The following is a 25,836-nucleotide window of genomic DNA, read 5'->3' as shown; positions in this document are numbered from 1 at the left end:
GGGGGGCTCATGGGGGCCGGGCACCTGCATGACGCTGTGAAGCAGCTGGGACTCCCTGCGCCCCGGGTCCCAGACGCACCGCTGTCCCCGCCTGGGCCCGTGGGGCTGCTCACAGGCGAACGGCCAGGGCAGAGGCTCAGGGCGGTGGGTGCCATGGGATCCCCCGGCCCCCCGCCAGCTGCCTGTCAGCACCGCTCCTAGGAGAGGGGGCCTGTGTGGTGAGGGACCTCGGGCCCACCCACCGGGGGTCCCAGCTTCCTCGCCTGCTTCCTGTGGCAGCGGGAAGGGCTCCTGCCTGTTCCCCTCCTGCCCATCCGGAAGCGAGACACGCTCCTCCCCCCGCCCCCTCATCCCCTCCTGTGTGTGGCTGGGGGAGGGGGAGCCCTGAGGGCCTCCCAGCCCTGGGTGCAGCAGCTTCCCTGTCATCCGTCCACCATCTCTCACATCTAAGTGTCTGTCACCTACCCTCACGTCTGTCATCTGCCTAATGTCCATCTAGCTGCCATCTGTCAATCATCCATCATCTGTCAATCACCTATCATCTATATATAGAAAAGGCTAATATGCAAAGTGTCCCCCCGGGAGTTCGACCGGGAGACCAGGAGTTTGCTCGCTTGCTATGACGTGTGCTGACCACCAGGGGGCGGCGGGGACCATGGCGGGCGACCACCGGTGGCAGAGGCAGGGGTGCTGAGGGAGTGAGGGAAGGAGGAGGCGGGGAGGCGGGAACCGGATCGGCCCTGATGGCAGGCCAGGCCCGGGGACCCCACCCGTGCGTGCACCGGCCTCCAGTCTGTTCTATCTACTTATCCCCACCGGCCGTCCACCTCTCCGTCTTCATTAGACTGTGGCCGCCACAGCGAGGGAGAGCCTGCCGGTGCTCAGCCTTTACAGTTGTTTAAAGAAAGGCAGGAAGTGAGCGGCGGCTCAGACGGGCGGGCGCAGTGGTCAGGCCTGGCCTGCAGAGCCGGCCGCCTGGGTCTGGGCCTCAGCCCCTCTGCCCACGCGTGACCTGGGCAGGTCCCGGACTTGGGGGGCTGGAGCCCTCAGCTCACGCGGAGCCGGGAGGCTCACGGAGTGTAGCCACACTTGTCCTGAGGTCACTTGCGTGGAGTGCCAGGCAGCCCGCAGGTCTGGCCCGAATGTCTTGCCCTCTGAGGTTTCACAGATGGGGAAACTGAGGCTGGTGGGGGACGAAGTCAGCGGCAGGGAGGGGTCCAGAGAGGGGAGCCCTTCGAGCCCCGGAGGAGCATCGGGGGGCGGAGCAGGGCAGAGGGCAGACGGCGGCGCCCCCACCCCAGGTGGGACAATGGCGCCCCGGCCTCCAGCGGCGAAGCTTCCTTCCTGTCTCCGCTCACGTCCCCGTCCCTCCTGTCCTCGGCCCAGCTGGCCAGAGCCCCTTCTCCCTCCCCCCTCCCCTCCTTCCGTAGGTCTGGCCCTTTGTGTCGAGGGCAGGGGCCGGGGGCTGGCGGGCAGACACAGTGGACCAGGCCCTGGGCAGGACTGGCCAGGCTGCTCTGCCCCTGGGCGGGGTGGGGGGGGGGCTGCTCAGAGTGCTGCCCGCTGGGCCCTGAGCTGGCTGCAGGGCGCTGGGCTCCGGCTGCAGGAGCTCTAGGACGTCCTGGCCAATCTCCCGAGGACTTGTCCCCCCAGCTCTCTGTTTGCTGTGGGGGTGGGGCTGGGCTTGTCTGGGGGACACGGTGCCTTGGTAAGGAGGCCGTGGCCCGTGGAGGGTGGAGAGGCTCAAGGCCACGGGCCAATGACCAAAGGCCAAATGAGAGGCGGGCAGGGCAGTGGGGCGGCGGGGTCTGGGCTAACAGGAAGGGGGTTCAGGGGGGCGGGTCCGTGTCCGAAGGTATGAAGTGCATCGCTGTCTGACACACCGAGGGGAGGCCTCAGCAGGCACCAGCCTCTACGCCAGCGGCCCCGGCGACTCGTGGGCGTCCTCTGCTCTAAAGCCAGCTCATCCGGGTCTGTCCCACCAGGACCGAGGTTACCGGCAGCCCGGGTGGGGGTGCCTTCTGGGTCCCCCATATTCCAGGCCCTTCCTGAGCCTGTCAGGCCGACCTGCACAGGCCGCTGCAGACACGGTGTCCTGAGCCTTAACTCCAGGTGCCGGGACCCCTCCCAGAGCCAGGACAGGTGGGGCTTGTTCCCTCAGACCCACAGCCTCGGGGGGGGGGGGGGGGCATGGCCAGGCCCCACCTGCCTCGTCTACCCCAGAGCCCAGCGGCCCTGGCGGAATGTGGAATGAATAAGCAGGGAACGTGAGCGGAGTACGGCTTCTGAGCCCGCTAGCTATTCTGTAAAGAGCGGTGGCGTCCATGCGTGCCCCGCCCTCCCACCAGGCAGCGGGGCGAGGCCAGAGGACTCCACGCCCGTCCCCTTCCCGCGATTCCGGCCTCAGGTTGAGGACTGGCCACCCTGAGGGCCGGGGCTGCCAGGGGGGCGACGCTGAGCTCCAAGCGTGTCTCACATGACCCGGGGTCGCTGGGGCCACCAGGGCGACCGCGACCCCCCCACCCCGTGCGGGTCCTCCTGCTGAGGGGACAGCTTGGCTCATGGCAAACCCATCACCACCTTCGACCCCAGGGCAGTGCCTGTAGGGAGGGAAGTGCCCGCAGGTCCCAATGGCGTGGGTGCCACCTGCCAGGGGGCCCGCAGTGTCTGTGGCCAGAAGTCCCATGGGGGTTCCTGCAGCCTGGGGGGTGGCAGTGGAGGGACGGCAGGGGGGTGGCAGCAGGGGGGGTGGCAGCCTGGGGGGTGGCAGTGGAGGGGCGGCAGGGGGGTGGCAGCAGGGGGGGGTGGCAGCCTGGGGGGTGGCAGCCGGGGAGGCGGCAGCCTGGAGGGGGGCAGCGGGGGGGGGGGCAGTCGGCAGGACAGGAATGGGAGCAGACGCTGGGCTCTCCACCCACCACCTCCGTGAGGGTCCGGAGAAGCAGGCGGCGGGAGCCTTCTGGAATCCGCATTGACCCCCACCTTTTGTCGTGAAGAACCTCACTCACAGGAAAGGCGCACAGCTCAGGCCGGTGGGGACGCGGAGCTGTCTTTTCAGCACCAAGCAGCCCTCCGCTCCACCCGGGACCCAGGGCGCCCACCGCCACCGGCCACCCCACCGAGCCCCAGCCTCCCGGCCCTGGAGCCCAGGGAGGGAGGAGGTGAGCCCCCCAGCACAGGGCATGGGACACTGGGGGCCGCAGGAGCCCCGGGCAGGAGGAATTTGGGGGCTCACAACCTCCACCCAGCACCCAGGGCAGGGAGGGCTGGAGAAAGGTCGAAGTGGCAGGAGCGCACCTGGGGGCTGCCGGTGGGGCGCTCTCCCCTGGGGGCACCCCTCTTGGATGAGACCTGAAGGCTCCCCCTCTCTGCCCCCTCCCCAGCCTCCGGACCACCACACAGGGGCTCGGGGTCCTACAGGGAGGCTCTGGGCCCCCAGCAGCCTGATTCTCTCCCTCCCTCTCCCTTCTTCTCTGAAATCAATAAAAATATATTTTTTAAAAGAAACGTTAATGATGAGAGAGAATCATTGATCAACTGCCTCCTGCATGTCTCCCACTGGGGATTGAGCCCGCGACCCGGGCCTGTGGCCTGAGCAGGACCTGAGCCGTGACCTCCTGGTTCAGGGGCCATTGCTCAATCACGGAGCCACGCGGGCCGGGCGGGTTATTGGTTTTCACACAGAGGGACGCAGACACAGGGAGGGGACACCTGCCCACGGCCACTCGGGGGTCCGGGCAGAGGCGGGTCTGGCCGAGTCGCCTGGATGTCCAAGTGGCCGTGGTTCTCCGCGGCTGCTCTCCCCTCCTCTGCACAGGAGGTCTTGGCTGCAAGCATGGGTTTTGTAAACACGGCTTTGGGGTCTGACCCCCACGCTGGAGAGGTGGGTCACTCTGGCCCTGCCGCTCAGAGAGGGCCCAGCAGGCAGGGGAGGGAGTGGGCAGAGCCAGTGGTGGCGAGGCATCCAGCAGTGAGGGGCCCGGGACCCCTGGAGGGGACCCCGCGTGGATGGCCAGCTGCCTGGAGCATCCGGAACTTGGAGAGGGGGCAGTCTTCTCCCGGAGCACTGGCCTGGGTCCCGGGGCAGCTCAGAGGGTGGGAGGGGAGGGGTGCCCCATGGCCGTCACTCCAGCAGGCACGGTGCCCCGGGCCACGCTCCACCGAGCCCAGCTGTGGCTTCAGGGCCCCGGAAACAGCTCTAACCCCGACCCCAACCCCATCTCCCCAGCCCGGACCCCATGCCTGCCCCCGACAGGCAGCCATCCCAGCCGCTCGCCCGGGACCCGCTCCAGCCCTGGGGACAAGGCGCTCACCAGGGTCCCGGCCAGCAGTCTCTGGGCCTTCGCCATGGTGACAGCCCACCCACCGCTCTGCTCAGAGGCGGGCATTGTGCGGGCGCCGAGCGTGGCGAGCGCCCAGGAGCCGGCGGCACAATGGCCCTGGAGCCGAGCCCTTTCCCACGCTCTGGCCGCTCCGCAGCCCTGGCTTCGGCAGATAGGGAAACTGAGGCCTGGAGAAGTGCGTTAGGAGCCAGGGCCGACCTGGGCGGGGGAAGGCAGGGCTGTGGCCGTCAGACCCCAGGGGAGCCCAGGCTATGCGAGGGGGACCTGCGGAACGAGGACATGACCACGAGCCGTGGACACCCCGTCTGGCTGCAGCCTCACCAGCTCCCTCTGCCTCTGCTCCCGGCCCCAGCAGACACCCTCGCGCCCCCAAACCTCTGCTCCCCTGGCCACTCTGCCTGAGCGCCTCTCAGCTCCGTCCTGGCACAAGCCTCCCTGCAAATTGTCACCTTCCCCCGCTCCTCCCCCCAGCGGGAGGGCACGTCCCCTCGGCCGTCCACGCACAGGCCAGCTTCCCTTTGGAGGCGTGCCCCCCCGCCCCCATGCGCTGGTCTTGGGGTGCAGCGATCCCGGCTCTGCCTCCCACCTGAGGCTGAGGGCCTGGAGGGGCTCCATGGCACCCTCTCCCGTGGAGGGCAGCTGAGGACAGGCCTGCGGCGCCATCCGCTGCTCAGGAGTGAGGGCGCGAGGACAGGCCCAGGGCCCCGCCTGCCGCCGGCGGCCGCCACACGGCTGTGCCCACACCCGGGAGAGAGATGGCAGCAGCAATGGCAGCGCCCGCACCTACGGGCACAGGATGGTCGGCGCTGTCTGCCCACCCAGGGGAGCAGCGGAAGCTGTGGTGCCAGGTGCCAAAGAAAAGGCCAACCCAGACCCAGCGGGGCCACCACTCGAACGTGACGGCGAATGAAGACGTTTCCAGATTTTAAAAGCCCAAGAGGATGTGTTGCAAACAGACTCTCACAGTAAACACGGAAAGAAGTGCTCACCTGGGAAGTGACAGGAGGGGACACGAATCCGAATCCGCGGAGGAGAGGGGAGAGGGTCCAGGCACAGCCGCTCCGGGAACGCGCCGCCGCATCCCCAGTCGGAGCCTGGGCCGAGGCTGCCCCCTGGTGGAGGCGCTGGGACCGGGCGAGCCCAGGTGCAGGAACCTGCCTGGGCCTCGGTGGCCAGTTCAGAGCTGCCCGGGCCCCTCCCCAGGAGCCACTTGGGCACCCGGCAGCAGGACCAGGGACCCCCTGGTCAGTGGGAGAGGGGCGTCGGCCCTGGTCCCCCCCGGGGCGGGGAAGCAGTGTCCGGCCCGTCAAAGGGGCCAGGCCAGCTCCCGGGGGAGGTCTCTCGGAGGGAGCCAAGCTCCTGCTGCCGCCTCGGGCGGGGCCTCCGGGCGTGGGCCCTGGGCTGACCCACACGGCTCTGAGCCTTTCCGAACGGTCACCCTGGAGGAGCGCAGAACCCACTTCTCACAATGGAGCCGTCCGTGCGGAGCCACAGGCCATGTGGCTGTCGGGGCGGCCGGTCCAGCTGGGATGGGAGTGTGACTCACCGATTTCCAAGACTTTCCACCAAAACCCAAGCCCAGAGGGAAAATACCTCACAGGCAACTTGTATATGGTTTACAAGTTGAAATGACAATATTTTGGAATCTATTGGGTCAAACATATTATTTTTTTAAGTACCTGGCTTCTTTAAAAAAATATTTGTGTTGATTTCAGAGAAGGGAGAGGAGAGGAGAGAGAAACACCGACGACGAGAACCACAGACCGGCTGCCTCCTGCACGCCCCAGCTGGGGATCGAGCCGGCAACCCGGGCCTGTGCCCTGACCGGGAATCGAACCCTGACCTCCCGGTTCATAGGTCGATGCTCAGCCATTGAGCCGCGCTGCCAGGCGGGTGAACAGACTGAAATTAACGCCACCTCCTGCCTTTGGAGGGCCATCACCAGAGAATTTAGTCACCATGTGGCTCAGGGCTTGTTGGGAAGATTACCCAGACGGCTCCCGGCGGTCAGCAACCTGGTGAGTGGCCTGGCCAGACGAGGGGCCGGGTGGGGAGGAGGGTCAGCGTGGCCCGAGGTGGTGGGCTGTGGGCAGCCAGACATGGGCAGGCCGGGGTCCGAGCCTGGTGGGGTGAGGGGTGGAGGGCCAGGGTCAGGGTCAGGGTCAGGGCCAGGAGGCCGGACACCGTCCTTTCTCTACCTCTAGCCCTCTGGGGCCTTCCTGCGCTCACCTCGAGGGCACCCATGACAGCAGGAGCCACAGAGGCCACAGGCCCGTGGGGTCACTGTGCCCCGAGGGCAGGAGCAGCAGAAAGGGCCTGGGCGGGCAGCTGGCACCAGGACTGTTATGTCAACAAGATAAGGGTCCCACTGCCTTCAGGGTGGGCAGGAGCCCCGAGGAGGGCATGGCCAGGTGGTGCAGTGCCAGCAGGAAGGACCGCAGAAGGCAGCCCTGCCCATAGGCGCCCAACCCGATTCCCTGGGAACTCGATGCCCGCAGCCCACCCGCTGCTCAGCTGCCCGCAGCAGACGTTCAGGGCCTGCGGCCTGGAAGCCAGCGGAGAGGAAGGTAAGGGCGCCCAGCCTGGCCCTGGGAGCCCGCTGGTCCCTGGGGAGACGGAACCCAGGCCAGCCCTGACCCCTGTGACGTGTGGGGGACCATGCTGACCCGCTCTCGGGCAGCAACCCCGTGGCCGGAGCCTGGAGGACTCGGGTCTGTTTCTGGGCCCTAGAAACTCGAGGCTTCTGTGTCACAGGCACCTGGGCCAATAGCAGGGCTGAGGCCGGGCCAGCTCGGAGGGGAGGTGGGGTGGGGAGCCTGGTGCTGACTTGCTGGCTGTGGGCACGGCCCCACTCCCAGGGTCTAGGGCCCCCCTCCCTGGAGGGTGCAAGGTCTGGGGGACCCTGGGCACCCACCACCCTCTGGGCCGAGGTGCCCAAATGCCTCCGTATGAGGCGATTCCCTAGACTCCGGCCTGAGCAGCGCCTGAGCCTGGGACCGGGCCCCGTGGGAGCTCCTGGCCAGTGAGAGCTGGTGCCTCGGACCAGGAGCCCTGGCGGGAGGACCCAGCTGCCGCCCCAGCGGCGTGAGCTTTGCAGCAGGAAGGGGCCCACGGCTACTTGACACATTTCACATTTCAGGCGGCGTTCCTGGCACTGCTGCTGGGACGGCTCCTGGTGGGCCCTCCCTCCCTCGGGGTGATTTCCGACGCTGGGTTTTTCCTCTCCTCCCGCTGCCAACACTGGGTCGCCACAGCGCTCCGCCCTGGAGCACGCCGCCTGCCCGCCCTGCGCCCTTTCCGCCAACCCCTCCCCCACCCCCCTCCCCCTGCCCTCACCCCGCTTTCCCATCTTCACGGGTCTGAGGGCCAGGCCTCCAGGCCACGCCTGTCACCTTCCTTCCAGCCTGCGTTGGCTTTTTCCAAAGCCTGGGCCTGACCGGCCTGTGCAGACAGATCCCGGGAAGGGCCCGAGTCACGCGCTACAAACGGTTCGGGCAGCAGCTCGAGGGTCCGAGCACCTGGGCTCTCGTGGAACGTGGGGCCTGAGCAGGACCTCGCCGCCTCCGGGCCTCAGTGTCCCCATCTGGAAAAGGGGCCCAAGAATCCCGGTCACTGCGATTCGGGCTCGGCCCTGACTCCACAGAACCTGCTACGGCGCCCGAGTTCCCATCCATGCCTGTTCCCACCGGGCCTCCCTGCAAGTCTCAGGTCGGCCATCTCTGTGCAGGATGGCGTGGCGGACGGGGACCGGGAACCAGGCCCAGCCACCGTCAGGGCGGACGCGGGCCCCTCACAGGGACAAGGGCCCGTCAGCGGAACCACCCTTGGGGGGGGGGGGGGGGGAGCAGCTGCAGGAGAAATGAACCCTGGGACCGATTTCCAGACACGAACCCGTTTGCCTGAGCCAGACGTGAGGCGGGTGCTGAGCCCACCACCTCCTGGGGGGGACAGACCCTCCGGGGGAGCCGCCCCGCTCACCTGGGCCCACCCCAAGCCGGGCACCTCCCCAGCCCTCATGCCCAGCCCCTCCCCACAGCCCTGTGCTCCGGGAAACATTTCGGGAACATTTAAAAACAAAACATTTTTCAACCAAACCTTTAGAAGCGCAGACCGCGCCCAGAGCCCGCCCGCCTTGAAACCCGACACTGACACCGCTTATGAGTCTGTGCCCCAGTTCTGAGACCAAGATGTTCTGGAATCTTCCGGCCGCACCGTGCCGCCCGCAACAGACCCGCCGAAGGCACCACTCCGTCCGGGGCCCTCCCATCTGCGCTCACTGCTTTGAGATAAAGGGGCCCTGCCAGGCTGGCCCTGTGGACAGAGCGTCGGCCCAAGGACCGAAGGGTCGGGGTTCGCTTCCGGTCAAGAGCGTGCACCTCAGTTGCAGGCTCATCCCCAGGACTGTGTGCGGGAGGCACCCATCCATGCCTCTCGCATCGCTGTCTCTCGGTCTCCCCTCCCTTCCACTCTCTCTAGAAAGCCAATGGGGAAGTATCCGCGGGGAGGACTAACCAAAAAAATAAAATGAAATGAAAAGGGGTGTCCTCTCAGCCTGTCTCTACCGCACCTTCCGGGGGGGCTGGGGGGCGCTGGCTTGTTCCGAGGAGGCATCAGCCTGCGGCCAGGGCACCCCTGTGGGAGGCCGGCCCCCAGCTCAGCACCTGCTGTCCTCCAGCCGGGAGCCTGGCTGTCTGTCTGGACCAGGCCGTGCGGAGCCTGGTGCCCTCGGCGGCGTGCACCCTTCTGCAGAACCTGGCAGGCGAGGGCGCCCCCTCAGGCTGCTCCCGCTGCGCCCCGCAAGAGCTGAGGGTCCTAGAGAACAGGTGTCCAACGAGGTGCCCCAGCTGGTGGCCAGTCCCCCAACACGGCCCCAGCCCTGCCTGTAAGGGTGCCTCCTCCCTCGAGGGGGGCAAGGTGTCCCCTCCAGGCCAGACGCAGCAGCCACCCGCCACGGTCCTGTCCCGTCCCAGCTGGGGGGGTGGGGGGGCATCGGCACTGTAGGCACACTTAGGGAGGCAGAGTCAGTGGAGGGGACCTACTACGCGCTCCTCCCTCGGCATCCTCTGCCAGCATTTTTGGTGGCAAAAGGAACTGAAATTCAGTTCTGCAAAAACCTCAATAGAGACCCAGGAACCCCACTGCTGGGTCTACGCCCGAAAGAAGTGGGGGCAGGACTTGGGCAGCTGCCTGCACACGCGGGGCCACAGCACACAGCCGGCAGCGACGGGGGCAGCCCCGCGGCCTCGGACGGGAGGGAAGGGATGCACACCTGCGGTCCCTCCTGACAGTGGACGTGACTCAGCCTAGACAGAAGGGAACTCGGACCCGCTACCAGGTGGACGGGCCGGAGCACACACTCGCTCAGACAGGAAGCAGAGGCCGGCTGGGGCGTGTTCATGGGGCAGAGTCCGTTCAGGAAGACGGAAGGTTCTGGATGATGGCGGGATGGCGGTGTGTGTGCGCGCAATGCTACCGACCAGTGCACCTAAGCACGGTCAGGATGGTGAATGTTCCGTTATGGGTATTTTAGCCCAGTTTTAAAAGGGATCAAAAGGAACACCCATTGAAACCGTCCCTCCAGCCTCCAATTCATCCAAGAAAATGTATTCACGGGCGAAGGGCTTTCTCCGCAACAGAAGGTCAGCCATTGAGTGACAAAATAAAGAGCCTCACCATCATCATCATCACTGGGTGAGAAGGTTTTAGCCTCCTCCTCCTCACCTGCCCAGGGACTGGCCCCACCTCCAGCCCCTTCCCACCACGTCCGGAAACTGACCGGCAGGAGGGAGTGTGGGCAACGCACCCACGCGGACCATCATCGCTCCGAACTCTGTCCGGAGAAACGGCGCGTCTCAGGTCGGTGACATGGGACAGCCACGCTCCCCTCTCGTCCTCCCAGGTCTGGGAGCGTGTGTGTGCGGGGGGGGGGGGGGGGACAGAAAAGGCTGCAGCTGATCAATAACGAGCAGTCACCCCAGTGTGACTGGAGGAGTGACCCCTCGGGTCTGCGTGCAGGACAGGAGAGTGTCCCCCGGAACCCGGCCTCCTCCAGGGACGGGGCCTGGCAGAGGCCGCAGGAGCCGCAGGAGCCGCAGGACCGCCCCTGGGGGGTTGGGGGGGGGGTGCCGCAGGGGAACACAGACTCTGGTCTCCGGGACCAGGCGGACGGAGGCGGAGTCCACTCCCTCCTGAGCGCTGGGAGTCAGGGGCGAGCTGAGCCCCGACCTGGCAGCCGTCCCTGACCCCGAGCCCGGGTCACCGTGTCAGACACGGGGGAGGATGAGGGCCTCCTGCTCACAGGCGAGTGGGCTCTGCCGGCATCACCGCTTCCCTCCTTCACGCGCTCACACAATGAAGTCGCCCTGTGCCCACGGCGCCAGGCCCTGCCCTCCACCCGGGACGAGTGGGGAGACTCAAACCGGAACGGGGGCCGGTCCACGTCTGCAGAGTCCAGTAGAACAGACCCCCGGCACCACCCTGGGCCTCTGTGGGCTCCGTGGGGGCTTCATTCTTATTCTTATTTGGTCAATCCCCACCCGATGGTATTTTTCCATTGACTTTTAAGAGAGAGTGGGAGGGAGGGTGGGAGGGAAACATCGATGTGAGAGACACAGCAATTGACTGCTGCCCCCACAGCCCCCACCGAGGTGGTGCCCTTGAATGGAATAGAACGGGACCCTTCAGTCTGCAGGCCGGTGCTCTAACCATTGAGCGCACCCTCTAGGGCTTGTGGGTGCTTTAGACGGAGCTTCAAGGGCAGGCAGGTGAGACAGCCACGCTCCTCACGCTTCTGCCTTGCTCTTCCCCCCAAACGCCCGCCTCCCTCAGCCCTGTGCTCCCGGCTGACAGCTCCAGGGCAGCCCTGCACCGAGGGGGGGCGGGGACGCGGGCAGGCGGAGCCCAGGGAGCCCACCTCACCCGTAGGCTGTGGTGCCAGCGCACAGCACAGGACTCGCAGCCGCACTGCAGAGGCGACCCTCACCCTTGCCCAAAACCAACTTAAAACTCGCCAGAGTGGAAATTCCTTCAGAACAGATGAGGAAGGCATCACATCGGAACGACACCCGAGGGGTCATTACGGCTGAGTGAGGTGCTGCGTCAGCAGTACAAGCAGCCCCTCTGCACCCACACACAGAGGTAGATAGACTGTCGACACAAAGGAAGCGGAGACACGGTATCAGCGCAGAAGCAAGTAGAAGCTACGAGAAGCTGCGTCAGGACACGGGGACGCGGACACTCCTCCCCGAAGGCGCAGGGATCAGTATCTCGTGGTCGTGGTCAGCCGTCACCCGAGGATATTTCCCACTGATTTTTAGGGAGAGGAAGGGAGAGGGAGAGACAGAGGAACATCCACGTGAGAGAATCATCAATGGGCTGCCTCCTGCAGGCGCCCTGACCAGGGCCCGGGCCGGGGAGGAGCCTGCAACCAAGATACATGCCCTTGACTGGAATCGAACCCGGGACCCTCTGGTCCACAGGCTGATGCTCTATCCGCCGGCACCTCACACCCAGGCCACGGCTCAGACAGGGAGCACCGGCCCCTCACACCCAGGCCACGGCTCAGACGGGGAGCACCGGCCTCTCACACCCAGGCCACGGCTCAGACGGGGAGCACCAGCCTCTCACACCCAGGCCAAGGCTCAGACGGGGAGCACCGGCCTCTCACACCCAGGCCACGGCTCAGACGGGGAGCACCAGCCTCTCACACCCAGGCCACGGCTCAGACGGGGAGCACCAGCCTCTCACACCCAGGCCACGGCTCATACAGGGAGCACCGGCCTCTCACACCCAGGCCACGGCTCAGACAGGGGGAGCACCGGCCTCTCACACCCAGGCCACGGCTCAGACAGGGGGAGCACCGGCCTATCACACCCAGGCCACGGCTCCGACGGGGAGCACCGGCCTGACACCGGGGAGACCTGGGAGGGCTGCAGGCAGGCGCCAGCCCCTCAGAACTGGGCGAGGGCCCAGAGCCACAGGTAAGACGAGGTCAGACCTGTGCCAAACACCACAAAATGGCGCACAGGCCTCACCAGCGACACGTTCACCGCAGAACCTGCAGCGGAGTGGGAAGCAGATGTCTCGGAAGAGCTTCGGGACCCGCGGGCCGCGTGACCGGTCAGGACCGCAGACGCGAGGGGCTGGGGCCGGTGACGTCCTCGAGGGGGACCAGCCCGGCACAGTGAAGCCGGGGGAGCCTCGCCCCGCGACCGCAAACCCTCCGTCCGGGATTAGACACGAAAGGCCGCGGTGGGGTTGGCATCCCACCTGCACCAGGGCCCGGAGCGTGGCTGCCTTCCACCTGAGCTCACTACAGCCCTGACCCGACCGCTCACCCCGACCCCCTAGCAGAGCGCTGGGGCCTTTCACACACAGGCGAGGCCTCCTTTGTGCTGAGGACCAGGAATCCTACCTCCGTTGGTGGCGTTTCTGAGCATGAACATGGCCGTGACGCGGCTCAGAGCCCTACTGTGTGCCCTTCTCGCTGCCCTACTGTGTGCCCTTCTCACTGCGCCCGAATGACCACACGAGCAGGCGGCACAAGCAGACGTAGAATTTACTCCGTTCTTCCCTCCCCCCGTCTCCTATTAAATATCTGAAATATATTAATCTTAAAAAAACTATTAACACAGTTCTGGCTGAATACAGGCAGCGGAGTGAATAGCAAGTCTGAGTGCAGAATCGCAGGTCATTTTAAAAACTGGAGTGTGGGGCCCACCCCAGGGTGCCAGCTGCCCCGCGAGGCTGGGAGGGACACAAGGCCCCAGAAGGTGCGGGTGCAGCCCCGGGTCCATCCGGGGACGAGGGCGAGGCTCAGCAGCCTGTCCCCAGGTCTGACCGTCCCGGGTCTGACCTCAATGGCCGGCGCGGCTGCTGGTCTCCACCCCCGAGGCGCGGGCTCAGTCCCGCAGCAGGCTCTCGGGCTTGGGGTAGCCGAACAGCACGAAGTCGGCCTCGTAGAGCTTGTACAGCTGCTGCCGCCAGGCCAGCGGGATCTGGGCGAACCAGCCCTCCTCCCAGCTGCTGGCTGTGCGGTTCCGGTAGCTGGGCGGGAAGTGCAGCCGCCGGTCCACCCCGAGCAGCCGCAGCAGCTGCGCGGCGTCCCGGTCCAGCGTCTCCAGCTTGCCCACGAAGTCGTACTCGATCTGGCAGGGGTGGCAGAGCCGGTGCACCTGCCGCCAGTGCTCGTTGAAGGGCGCCAGCCGCTCGGTGCGCGGGTCCAGCAGGTACTGGATGAAGTTGGCGAAGGACACGCGGAGGCCGGCGCCGAAGGCCTCGCGCACGGACGCAGGCAGGCTGGTGCGGTTGGCATAGGCGCGGAGCATGGGCACGGCGAACTTGCGGTAGAACTCCTCGTTCTCCAGCTCGAACTTGCTGCGGAAGGCGGAGATGAGGCGCACGAAGGGGTCGCGCACAAACAGGAACTTGGTGTACTTCTTCAGCTTGACCTTCATGAGGTGGCGCGAGAACTTCCCGTAGCGGCGCCAGAACTTGTTGAAGGTCAGGTGCGTGCTGGAGTTGTGCACGAACTCGCGGGGGATGTCGAGGGGGTCGCGGTAGGGCGCGCCGTGGTCCAGGAGGCTGCCGCTGAGCACGATCATGACGCGCTTCCAGTTGGTGCAGGCCGCCTTGGGCACGTAGCAGTAGATGACGCCGTGGCGGTCGTCCACGATGAGGTGGTTCAGCTCGTAGTTGGGGATGTCGTCGAAGGAGCGCTCCTTGGCGGGGAAGGCGAAGCTGGCGTTGGCGCAGAAGTCCCGCAGCAGGCTCCTGCGCGCGGCCTGCGCGTCGGGCTCGGGGCCGGGCGGGGCGCGGCTGGACCAGTCGTAGCCCCGCACACTCTCCTCCAGGCCGCCCTCCGGGCCGCCCGGCGCGGGTCTGCCCGAGGCCGGTGGGGGCGGCTCCGTCTTTGTCTTTCTCTCGGGAGGGCCCTTGCGCTTCGGGCCGGCGCCCAGCAGCTTCTCCAAGAACTCGTCCACGTCCGACGGGAGGTCCTGCCCGGGGCTGGGGAGGGGCCCCAGCGGGTGCGGCCGGGACAGGGCCGTGTGCAGGTAGAAGTGGGCGGTGCCCACGCTGTCCCAGTACACGATGATCAGCAGGATCATGAACACGGAGCCCAGCGCCAGCCACAGGCGGAAGAGCCGCGTCTTGGTCATCCTGCCGCGGACGGCGGGCCCCTGGCCTGGGCCGTCACTCCAGCTTCATGGGGAGGCCGCTGCTCTGGGAGCTGCAAGGCAACGGAGAGCCAGTTAGTGCCCTCGGTCCCGGCTTCTCCTGCGCTCAGGGTCAGAGGAAGCCCCACTGGGGTCCTTCCTCCATGTTCTCCTCCAGGGGCGTCTCCCTCCCTCCCGCACCCCCCCCATCCCCCGCCTCCCCCAGCGCTGGGCTCCCTCGGGAGCTGTGGCTTCTCTGGGTCCCGTGACTAATGCTGCACAAGCGCCCAAAGGAGCGAGTGTGACTGACAGGTGACCCTGAGGGAGGAAGGCTGGCCGAGCGGCCACTGGCGGGACGTCCCACAGGCGAGAAGAGGACCCGAGGATCCGAGCCCAGTGACGGCAGGACGATGAGGCCACGAGGCCTTTCTGGACCTTCCCTCCTCCAGATGTGCGGCCGGGAGAGCTTCTTGAGATGAAGGTGAAACCATTTAAAAGAAAAACAGAGAAAAGGGACTTAAAATGTCAAGTGACTAGAGAGATGGGTTTCCAGGTCAAGGCTAGCAAGCAGGAGAAGCAGGTCGGCCACGGTCACACCCGAGGACACAGCCCAGGCCCCGCCCCGAAGGCTGGGACCCAGGCGGGCGCTGCCGGTTGCCGACCGCACACCTCGCTCGTCGTTCAGCCACGAAGGTGCGTGCGCAGCCGCAGCGCCCGCCTGTCCCAGCCGCCGGTCTCACGGGCAGTTTAATGAGCCGCTGTTAAATGTAAGGGAAAGTCACTCCACATTCGAAGATCATGATGATACGCACGTTGGTGATATGACAACGCACAGGGGAGGCGCCAGCGATCTGACTAACTCCGGCCCAGAAGCCGACTTCTCTCCTGGGCGTGAGGCCGAGCTGGCGCTCAGCGGCGTCCCCACATGGAGCCCTCCCGGCACTGAGCGCGAGGAGGCGGAGGGGCCCGAACCCGCGGGTCTGCTGATGGCCTGGGCTCCAATGCTTCGTCCTCCGGGACGACGGGGCCTCTGCTCACGGAGCTGCCTGCCGAGTGGGGCTCCACACAGCCAGCCACTGTGCAGAGCTGCCCGAGGGCCGGGGAGCGGTGTGGGCCGCCTGCCCATCCACCCGCGGGCCGGCTCACAGTCGCATCCGACGCAGACGGCCCGGTTTTTACCAGACGCTCGGGTTTATTACCTTTATTTCTGAGAGAATTCCCTTCTGGCCCAGCTCCCCCACTTCTGAGCGTGAGCCCAGTGACACGCGCTGCGTTAAAGCCCAAGAACGCTCCGGGTTCTATTTACGTCTGCGGCTGGCGGAAGCCAGGGGCGAGCGCCTGTGCCCAGCCCACGGACAGCGTGCGAGGCCAACGTGCCTGTGGTCGCGTGGGGGCACCGGCAGGGACTTGGAAAGCTTCTGTTCGCGGCCTCGGCCCTGGCCGCCCGACCAGCCCTGCAGCGCGGCTGGGAGCCAGGTGTCCATGGGCCCACCCGCGCCAGTGGCCCTGCCACGCCCCCGACGGAGGCCACGTGAGAAAGTAAAGGGCCACGTGATGAGAGTGGACGGCGCCAGTGTCCCAGGAGACCACGTGGCCTCAGAAGTGGAGCGATGTCCCCACGAGCAGCCCGTGCGCAGCGGGCTGTCCGCTGGCTCCCGCTGCCCTGACCCCCACTCCCCCCACGGAAGGGATGTCAGAGCACGCCCTGTCCACACCCCCAAACTGGGTCCCCGTTCTCGGAAGACGGGGACCGTGTCTATGAAATCGCCCACACTCCTCCCAGGACTCGAACGCAGATGCGTGGCATTGGACGCTGGAATCCAAAGAACTCTTTTCTCAGACGTAAGTCAATTCCAAGAGATACTTCAGGGTGAAGTCACCATGAGGGAGGCTTACCTTAGAATGCATCCAGACTCCACCCTTGGGGCCCCTCCCCTGTCCCCCCCACCCCAGCCCTGGCCCAGCTCTCAGCCGACCACCGCAGGCCCACGGCCTCCCTGCTTCTGTGCAAACCCCTCCGATCACTGGCGCCACCGGCTCCGTTTCCAGCCCTTACAGTGGCCTGTGACGCGCCCTGTGCCTGGGATCCCGCACCCCGTCTCTCCCCCTGCCCCTCCCTGGCCCTGCTCGGCCACATGGACTTTCTGGGCATCAACAACCCTGACCAGGCCCCCGGCCCGGCCCAGGGCAGGCTCTGTCCCCTGTGGACTCCTCCCTCCCTCCTGATCTCTGCTCACAGCTCGCCCCTCAGGGAGGCCGCCTGGTCACGCCCGCCTGCGCTCCCCACTCCACTGCCTCTTCTCCAGGTCGCCTCCAGCACCACAGTCGCCGGTCAGTCTGCCCACGGACGCTGCCCAAGAAGAGAAGCGCTGGAAGGAGGCACTTAGCTGAACAGCCAGCACAGCTGCCCCCTCGCGGCTTAGAATCATGCCTGGCGCCCAGCAGGTGCTCAAAAAGGAGTTCTTATGCTGCCCTGGGCGGTGTGGCTCAGTGGTTGGAGCATCGGCCGGCACTCGGAAGGGACTCAGGTTCGATTCCGGTCAAGGGCATGTACCTGGGTTGCAGGTTCCATCCCCGCCCGTCAGGGCGAGTGCGGGAGGCAAACAATCGATATGTCTCTACACACTGATGTCTCTCCCTCCCTCTCCCCTCCCCCCTCCCACTTTCTCTAAAAACCAACCGAAAAAACATCCTCGTGAGGATGAACACAACAACAAAAGCTCCTCACACAACACAGACCCAGAGACCACGAGGGCCTGGCTGCGCGATCTCTGACCTGGGTGAGGGAAAAGGGCTCCTGGTACGTCCCCCGACTCCGCCTGTGAGGTCCCCACAACTTACAGGAAGACAAGCCAAAGGCAGTGCCACAGCCGACAGCGACCACAGCCAGGAGCGCGAACAGTGATGGCAACGAGAGGAAGGAACAAGCGCGCTGATCAGAGGGACTGGCGAGTGATCCCCAGGCAGGCGGCCTCCCTCAGGGCGTGGACCACGCTTGTCTCCGTTTCATCAGCGTTATGCATCTGTTTCGGATTCCGTCCTGAGGGGTTCATCACGAAACACAGCAGCCCCGCCCCGGCTCCCAGGGCCCCCCTCACTCCTAGGGCCCTCCCCCCGCTCCCGGGGCCCCCCCTCGCTCCCAGGGGCCCCCCCCCCCCCGCTCCCAGGGCCCCCCTCGCTCCCAGGGCCCGCCTCCACCCTTCTCCCCATTCTTTTCTGTGGAATCTTTGGGTTTCTCTCAGTAAAGCCCAGGGCGACAGCAATTGTTCGGTTTGGCGTGGTCTCCCCGCTGCCCACTGGCAGGTGGATGGCAGTTTCCGCCCACCCCCCCACCCCCCCGGCCCCCACAGTCCGGCCTGCCACCCCACACCTGCTCCGAGAGCACTGGTCACTGCCGTTAGCGCCCCGCACGGCCTCCGGTGGAAGGGCTGTCACCGGGGCGCACACCCGTCTGTCCTGCTCCCACAGCAGTGCGCTTCCTGGGAACTAGTAAGTCTGGCTCTTCTTTGCTTTGTTTACATGTACTTATCGCCAAGCCCGCCCCCTGCCGGCTGTGAGCTCGCCCCTCCAGATGTCCCAGCCCAAGTGCCCGTCAACGTCACCTTCCCCACAGCCAGGGGGGGACACCTTCCCACACCGTCCGGTGCGCCCCTCAGCTCCCCTGGGACCCCCTCTCCTGAGGAAACGCTGTCCCCTCTGGCTTTTTTTTAAATGTTTTTATTGACGTTTACAAAGAGGGGGACAGAAACAGCGATGAGAGAAACATCATCAGCTCCCACCGCGCAGCCCCCACCGACCGAGCCCGCAACCCAGGCACCTGCCCGACCCGGAATCGTGACCTGTGCGGGCCCGCCGAGGTGTCCATTTCTGCCGCCGTTTCATGTCCGGGGCCTCTCCTTCCTCTTCCCCGTGCGCACTAGTGCCGCCTGCGGCCCAGCCCCGGCCTGCACCCGCCTGTGCGGGAGGCCCTCTGCCCAGCCCAGGCTTTCCCCCCCAGGACCCGGGTTACCCGTCATCCCCGGTGAAGGGGGAGGGGGAGCCTCATCAGCGAGCGCCCGGCTGGGCCTCCTGCCGGGACCGACCTCACCCAGCACCCTCCCTGCTCTGCACGGCAGCGCCCCCCCCACGGGTGCCCCGCCCGCCCTTGGCCAACGGCAGGAAGTATTGCGATCGAGTCCGTTATGTCACCGAGCCCAGCCGGGCGCACGCTCAGCCGGTGTGAGACCCACGGCCGCTTCCCGGAGGCGGCGCTCCCTGCGATGGACCGAGTGCTGCTCCTGAGAACCGGCTCCGCCAGCACCGCTCCGCTGGCCGGAGGAGGCCAAGCCGGCAGGAGCGAAGCCGGAGCCAGCCGCACCCACGAGGCCCGAGGTCCCAGAAAACGGAGAAAAAGTCAACGAGCCGGCCTCCTGCCTGGGGACCCCGGGCCCGGCTCAGGAGCGGCTTCAGCCCGAGACCTTCCCAAAGGGCGCCCCCCCGCTGGTGAGCGTTCGCCCGAGTCCACGCGGGGTCCCCACCAACCAGCTGTCCTCCCCGCGGGGCGGCCACAAACACCCCAACAGCCGCCACAGAGCAGCCGTTTCCGCTCACGCCCATCGCAACCGGCCCCGCAGCCCCCGCTCCGTCCCGCGGCCGCCCGGTCTCGGTCCCCCCCCCCACCCTGCCCCCAGCGCTGCTGACTGTGAGCCCCGCTTCTCACCGCAGGAACCGCCCGGCGCCCGGCAGGTCCTGCACCCCCGCCCCCCACCCCCGTCTCCTCTCCGCCTCCCGCCCCGCCCCTCCTCCCTCCCTCCCCGGGGCTGTTTCGGACACGGACCGGCCACATCCCACCCAAACCCGGACTCCAGCGCCCCTCGGCCCCTCCCCAACGCCCACCAGCGCAGGGCCCACCGGCCCGTCCGCCCGCTCCGTCTGCACGCCCGGCTGCCTCCCGGCCGCTCTCCGGCCTCCACTCCTCGGGGGCCCCGCTCTGTCCTCCCCCGGGAACCCCAGCCCCGGGAACCCCCTGGGCTGCTCCCCGCCATCGCGGCTGGCAAACGCCGCCCCTCCCCCACCGGCCACGGCAAACGGTCGGAGCTCCTGTTTGTGCAGCGGACGAGCCGGGCGCCGAGGGCAGGGAGTCCCGAGGCCGGTCTGCAAGGCGGGAACCAGCCGGCAGCTCCGGGCCGCGCTGCAGCCACAGCCGCTTCCGCCCGGCACCAGCCCGACCGTCTCGGTCTGGGGGACGGCGAGGGCCCGCGGCTGTCCCGGCCCCACGCGGGGAGCAGCCCCGCCGCCGCAGCCCCGCGTCCCGGGCGCGCACAGGAAGCGAATGACTGAACCGGCGCCGACGCTGCGGCTCCGGGGGCCCCGCGCCGGGCGGCGGTGCCGCTGTGGGGCCGAGCGCTTCCCCCCGCGAGCCCGTGGCCGGCGGGGCGGGGGCTGCGGAGCGGCCTCCCCTCCCCGCCGCTCGGAACCGTCACCGACTTTCCCTCCATCACCGCCCGCCCCCGGCCTCGGACCAGCGAGGGTGCGACCGGGCCAAGGTCACACAGCGGAGCCGCGGGAGGGCCGCGCAGCAGGGACCGCCGGCCGCCGGGACCCGCCCGCACCCCTGCGCGCCCCGCGCCCTCACTCACCTGGCGTCGCCGCCGCCGCCGCCGCCGCCGCCTCCAGACCCGCGCACCCTCCCGAGCCGCCCCTCGCCGGCCCCGCCCCCGGCTCCGCAGCCCCGCCTCCCGCTCTTCTTCTCGCGAGAAGTCGCGACCCGCTCGGGGGCCACGGAGGCGGAGGGGCGCCAGCCCTCAACGCGCCTGCGCCCTCCGCACCCCGCCGCCGCCCTCCCCAGCCACTGCCATGTGGCGCCGTATTTACGACCCGGGATGGCCCCGCCCCTTTCCCCAACAGCCAATCCTGTTCTTCAGGTCGCGGCGTTGACTCCGCCCCCAGCGGGTCTTCACACACACACACACACACACACACACACACACACACACACACACACACACACACACACACACACACACACACACACACACACACACACACACACACACACACACACACACACACACACACACACACACACACACCCTCCCCGCGGCGCCCCCCGTGGGCAGATGAAAGAACCGCGGGTCCGCGCTCAGGCTGCCCAGCCTCCGAGGCCAGCGCGCGCTGCAGCCACGCGGTCCCGCTAACCCACATGTAGGCAGCGCCTCTGGGTACCGACCCGTCCGCGAGCACCGACCGCTTGCAGGGGACCTGATGCTCCCCAGCCCGGGCCTGGCACTCGCTGTGCAACCTCGGGCAGGTGGCTGCACCTCTCTGAGGCTGCCTCCAAGCCCTTCACCGCACAGGGCCTTGGAGACCAGCGAGGCGACGCGCTGAGCATGACGCACTACGGCCTGTTCTTAGTGTCGACGACTTCATTTTAATTGTGGTGAATGCACATGACGTAACAGTTACCATCCTGGCCGTTTCTAATGCGGTTCAGTGGCACTCAGTGCTGAAAGTGTTCAGTCAGCGATGTTTCTGTCCCTCCCAGTGGACAGCGGGGGCTGTCTTCTGATGGAAGGAAGGCCATGTGTGTTTTTTTAAATTAATATATATTTTTTATTGATTTCAGAGAGGAAGGGAGAAGGAGACAGAAACATCAATGATGAGAATCATTGATCGGCTGCCTCCTGCACGCCCCCGCCCCCCTGGGGTGGAGCCTGCAACCCCGGCATGTGCCCTGACTGGGAATGGAACTGTGACCTCCTGGTTTATGGGTCGACATTGGGCTAGGCCTGAATCGTTCACTTTATTTTTTTAATATTTATTTTTATTGATTTCAGAGAGGAAGGGGGAGGGAGAGAGAGAGAAACATCATCGATGAGAATCATGGATCGGCTGCCTCCTGCACGCCCCCTAGTGGGGATTGAACCCGCGACCCAGGCATGTGCCCTTGATCAGAATCGAACCCGGAACCTTCGGTCTGCAGGATGACGCTCTATCCACTGAGCCAAACGGTTCACTTTAAAATGGTGTTTTGCCAAAACCGGTTTGGCTCAGTGGATAGAGCGTCGGCCTGCGGACTGAAAGGTCCCAGGTTCGATTCCGGTCAGGGGCATGTACCTGGGTTGCAGGCACATCCCCAGTGGTAGATGTGCAGGAGGCAGCTGGTCGGTGTTTCTCTCTCATCGATGTTTCTAACTCTCTATCTCTCTCCCTTCCTCTCTGTAAAAAAAATCAATAAAGTATATTTTAAATAAAATAAAATAAAATGGTGTTTTATCATATAGATTTCACTTCCATTTTTAAAACACACAATTCCTTCATTAGCAACATCGCTACCTTTGAACGTACGTCTCTGAAATACCTCCTCACTACAGATAAGGCAGCGGAGGCTCAGAGAAGTTAACCAACCAGCCAACGGCAGCAGTGGTGTAAGTGAGAGTCCGGGCCAAAAGCCAAATCCGGCTCCGGAGCCAGAGGTCCACACGCTGCAGAGAGCCCTGGACAAGGAGGGCCCTGCTCTGAGGGGCTGTGAGCAGGCAGCTCCGCCCTGGAGAGGCCCCCCATGGTGACTTCCCCCTCCCCCTCTTCATGGCCCAGAGCTCCTTCCAGCTGGGGGACCTCGAGGGCTGCGTTTCCCCAGCCCTCCACCCCCTTCAGGCCTCTGGGTCCCTGTGCAAAGGCTGCAGCCTCCCCAGGGCGGGCCACCGCCGGGCGTCTCTGTGCTCAGGCCGAGCTATGAGCTATTGCAATGTCTCCCGCGGAAACAGCTGGCTCTGGTTTCATAACCTGCCTCGCAAGAGAACAGACGGAACTAAGGAGGCCTGGGCCCGGGGTGTCGGCCGCTGCTGGAGAGGCAGCCGGGCGGTGCTGCTACTCTGGGAGCTTGGGTCCCGGTGTCACAGGAAAAGGACGCCCAGAGGAGAGGTCTGAGAATTGCAGGTTCACTCACGTCCTTCGCAGGTGCTGGGGAAGTCCAAGCGAACGGACAGGAGCCTCCCAGGGACCCCGAGCTGGGCACCCCAGCCCCGCCAGGTTCACTTCTGTTGCAGAGGTTGCGTGCGGGTGGTGCGGGTCCTGGGCGAGGCAGGAAACTGGCTGAAGCTGGGCAGTCACCCGCGTGTGACCCTGGCAGCTGCTTCTGTTTCCTGATCTTCCCCCTCCCCCCCCAAAGAGGAAGGGAGAGGGAGGGAGAGACAGAGACATCAATGATGAAAGAGAATCATGGACCGGCTGCCTCCTGCACACCCCACACTGGGGGTTGAGCCCGAAACCTGGGCCTGTGCCCTGACCGGGAATCGAACCGTGACCTCCTGGTTCGTGGGTCGATGCTAAACCCCTGAGCCACGCCGGCCGGCTCCGTATCTCTTAAATGCTTCAAACCAGCGGTCGCCAACCTTTCAGGCCTCAAGAACCACCAGTGGTCTGCGGACCCCCGGTTGGCGAGCGCTACTTCAAATGATCCCCCGCCCCTGGGTGGTCCTGCAGGCTGAGGATGGCAGGAGCGGTGGGGGTCCCAGCCCCTCTTCTGCTGGGGGGCCTGCTGGAGGCGCTGTGGCCGTCCCTGCGCAGAGCGGACCACCCTCCTTAGTCTGGGTGGAGCAGTGCCCCCAGCGGCCTCTGCAGGGGGTGACCTGGCGGCGGCTGAGCCTGTGGAGCTGAGGAAGGTGAGCGAGAAATGGCCGCTCCATCTTTGTGAAACCCAGACACTGTTCCTGTGGCGCACCTTCCTTTTCCGTTTGGGCAAATGCTGGACCGCTCAGGACGCACATAAAGCTCTCGGCAAAGAGGCCTGGACCCAGTGTGCCGGTACCCACGGGCGTCTCCGTGGAGCAGGCGGTCCAGGCCCCGGGGTCCTAGGGAAGCCCTCCTGCCCAGTGTGGCCCCCAAAGCAGACTCTGCAATGGGGTGTGGAGTTCGTGGGAGAAGCAGGTGAGGGAGGGAGGCAGGTGTGAGTGGACAGCCTGGAGGTGGTGCTTCCCCAGCAGACCACCTGTGGGGGCAGCTGGGCCTCAGTCCTTGGGGTGGTCCACCAGAGGGGGGGGCTGGCCCATTCTTGGCGGGGCAGGGAGGCTGCTGCCCGGGCTGTGACATCCTTCCCGGCTCTTCCGGGCTGCGCTGCGCAGTCGGCCTCCTGCCCCGGGTACACCTGCTCACAGGACAGACACGCCTTCCCTCGAGGCTGGAGGCCGGGGCTGAGGTCAAGGTCAGCACTGAGGTCTGAGGCCCCAGGGGAGGGTCCTCCTCCCCCCAGCTCCCCGCGCCCCGTGTGGTCCTGGGCTGCGGCCGCCCCATCGCAGGCCGTCTCCCTCTGCGATTCTGTGACCTCTTCTCTCATGAGGACACTTGTCTGTGGGTTTGGGGCCCCCTACACCCAGGAGGATCCCAGCTGAGACCTTAACTGGCCACCCCTGCAAAGGCCCCGTCTCCAAGTCAAGGCACAGCCGAGGCTCCGGGACAGCACTTGGCAGCGAGGAGGACGCCGACCCTCTGGCCTCAGGCCAACCCGCCAGGAAGGCGGCTCGGAAAGCCCAGGCGGAACAGCTCGCGCCTTCCCGGGAGGGGCCCGGGGCCTGCACCTCACCCAGCACACCACGCGCCCACAGAGACATGGGCATTCACACCACATGTGCACGCAGGTCCACACACACCACACACACGGTCAGGCACACACACACACACAGGTCCACATGTGTGTGCTCACAGACAAGGCCTGCACATACCACACACATGGTCAGACACACACACACACACTCAGATCTCACACACACAGGGACAAGGCACAGCCCTGACGGGACTCTGATCCCCTGAAAACTAACTGGGGACCCGTCAGCTCTGGAAACTTGGGGAGCACCCTTTCGAAGGAGGGGTCCCCGTGCTGCCTCACGGCCCCGCCCACTGAGTACGGCTCTGACTTCAAAGCACAGCCCATTTCCGCCCCATCCTGGGCCTCTCCAGAACCATCTGTGCCGACCGGTCTGTACACGTCACTGTCTCTCAGGCCCGGCCACATGCATCCTGTTATGAACCGGATGCTTCCGTGGCTGGGCCTGGGCTTGCTGCTCACACCGGCAAACAGCAGAACCCTGGCTGTTTTTAATACCGTTAATGTTTACCCTCGGTCATCCATGAACATGGCAGAAAATCAGATCGTTCAAACACAGGCAGGGCCCCGCCCACCCCTCTCCCGCCACCAAATCCCCTGTGACCCGCGCAGAGGCTGTCCTCCCAGAGCCGGTCCAGGCGACACATGCAGGTGGGCGTGGACACACCCCTGCACCTACACACGCGCGCGCGCGTACACACGCACACGCACGCACACGCGTGCACATACATGTGTATATGTTAACACAGTCCCGCCCGGCTTTCGTCACCTGCATATTTTCCGGTTGATGGAAAAGGTGACGGACGCTTATACAGGCGGATGCGACCAGAGCCTGGACGTCCCACGAGCTCGTCCCGCTCGTCCCGCTCCTGAGGGACAGGGTCGCCCTCCGCAGAGCCGGGTGTCGGGAGGAACGAGGGGACGCAGGGGGGACGGGCAGGTCCTGGGACTGGGAGAGCATCCTCGTCTTCCCCCGACGCTGGCTGATCTGCAAGCCCATGTGCACACGGGGTGGGGACCAGTGTCCCTGCAGACTGGCCAAGGCCACCCCAGGGGTAGGAGGGTTCATTTTATGTGTCAACTGGTCTGAGCCACGGGCCCAGGTATGTGGTCACACACCAGCCCAGAGGCCACCGTGACGCTGTTGTTCGATGAGATGAACCTGGAAGTCAGCGGGGACTCAGAGTCAAGCAGATCCCCTCCCTGCGGGGGCTCCTCCGAGCGTGGAAGGCTGGCGGGGAGGGCTGGGTCTGTGTAGGGGAGCAGATCCCCCTCCCTGTGGGGGGCTCCTCCGAGAGCGCGGAAGGCTGGCGGGGGAGGGCTGGGTCTGTGCAGGGAGCATGGCCTCAGGTGGCCTGGACTGAGGCTGTGGCCTCGGCGCCTCCTGGGCCTCCCGTCTGCCCTGCAGGTTTCAGATCGCAGGCCCTGCCGTCATGTGAGCCAGTTCCTTAAAGTAAATCTCTCTCCTCTTCCTCTTCTGTGCACACACATGCGCACACACGTACACATGCATGTACACACATGCATGTGTGCGCATACTTTGCACATGCACACTCGGACACACACACCCTATTGGTTGCCTCTCTGGACAGTCCCAACTACCGCACAGGGTGGGGACAAGCTCTCTTGCGGGCGGCCACTCGTGTCCGTGGCTTCCTCCACTTGGGCCTGGGCCGGAGGGAATGCCGGGTCCCAGTCCACGGAGGGCGCCTCGCGGAGCAGGGGCCGGATGCACAGTGGTTCTGGGATGAGCACCCCCAGT

General features: G+C 65.9%; 1 protein-coding gene across 9 annotated transcripts; it reads right to left on the bottom strand.

Moving 5' to 3' along the window:
* Nucleotides 1-12,877: 12,877 nt before the first annotated feature.
* CHST12 (carbohydrate sulfotransferase 12) lies at nt 12,878-22,440 on the bottom strand. Of its 9 annotated transcripts, XM_070414266.1 has the most exons (3): nt 17,865-18,575; nt 17,336-17,517; nt 12,878-14,963 (listed from the first exon to the last, which is right to left on the bottom strand). In XM_070414266.1, the coding sequence occupies exon 3, from the start codon at nt 14,495-14,497 to the stop codon at nt 13,241-13,243; it is 1,257 nt and encodes a 418-aa protein (XP_070270367.1). In that variant the 5' UTR covers nt 14,498-14,963; nt 17,336-17,517; nt 17,865-18,575; the 3' UTR covers nt 12,878-13,240. The 9 variants fall into 9 exon arrangements, with proteins under 9 accessions (XP_070270367.1, XP_070270375.1, XP_070270373.1 ...); XM_070414274.1 differs by lacking the exons at nt 17,336-17,517; nt 17,865-18,575 and adding an exon at nt 22,422-22,440 and having other exon boundaries at nt 12,878-14,568; XM_070414272.1 differs by lacking the exons at nt 17,336-17,517; nt 17,865-18,575 and adding an exon at nt 20,113-20,169 and having other exon boundaries at nt 12,878-14,568.
* Nucleotides 22,441-25,836: the final 3,396 nt, after the last annotated feature.

Source organism: Myotis yumanensis, unplaced genomic scaffold (assembly GCF_028538775.1).
Source record: "Myotis yumanensis isolate MYYU_CA2020_CCGP unplaced genomic scaffold, mMyoYum1.0.hap1 SCAF_5, whole genome shotgun sequence".
Lineage (NCBI taxonomy): Eukaryota > Metazoa > Chordata > Mammalia > Chiroptera > Vespertilionidae > Myotis > Myotis yumanensis.
Note: the sequence above shows the minus strand (reverse complement) of the source record. Positions and strands in the feature narration are given on the sequence as shown.

Coding starts and splice junctions, on each gene's coding strand:
- CHST12 (XM_070414274.1), bottom strand. CDS start 14,497: ATGACCAAGACGCGGCTCTTCCGCCTGTGGCTGGCGCTGGGCTCCGTG.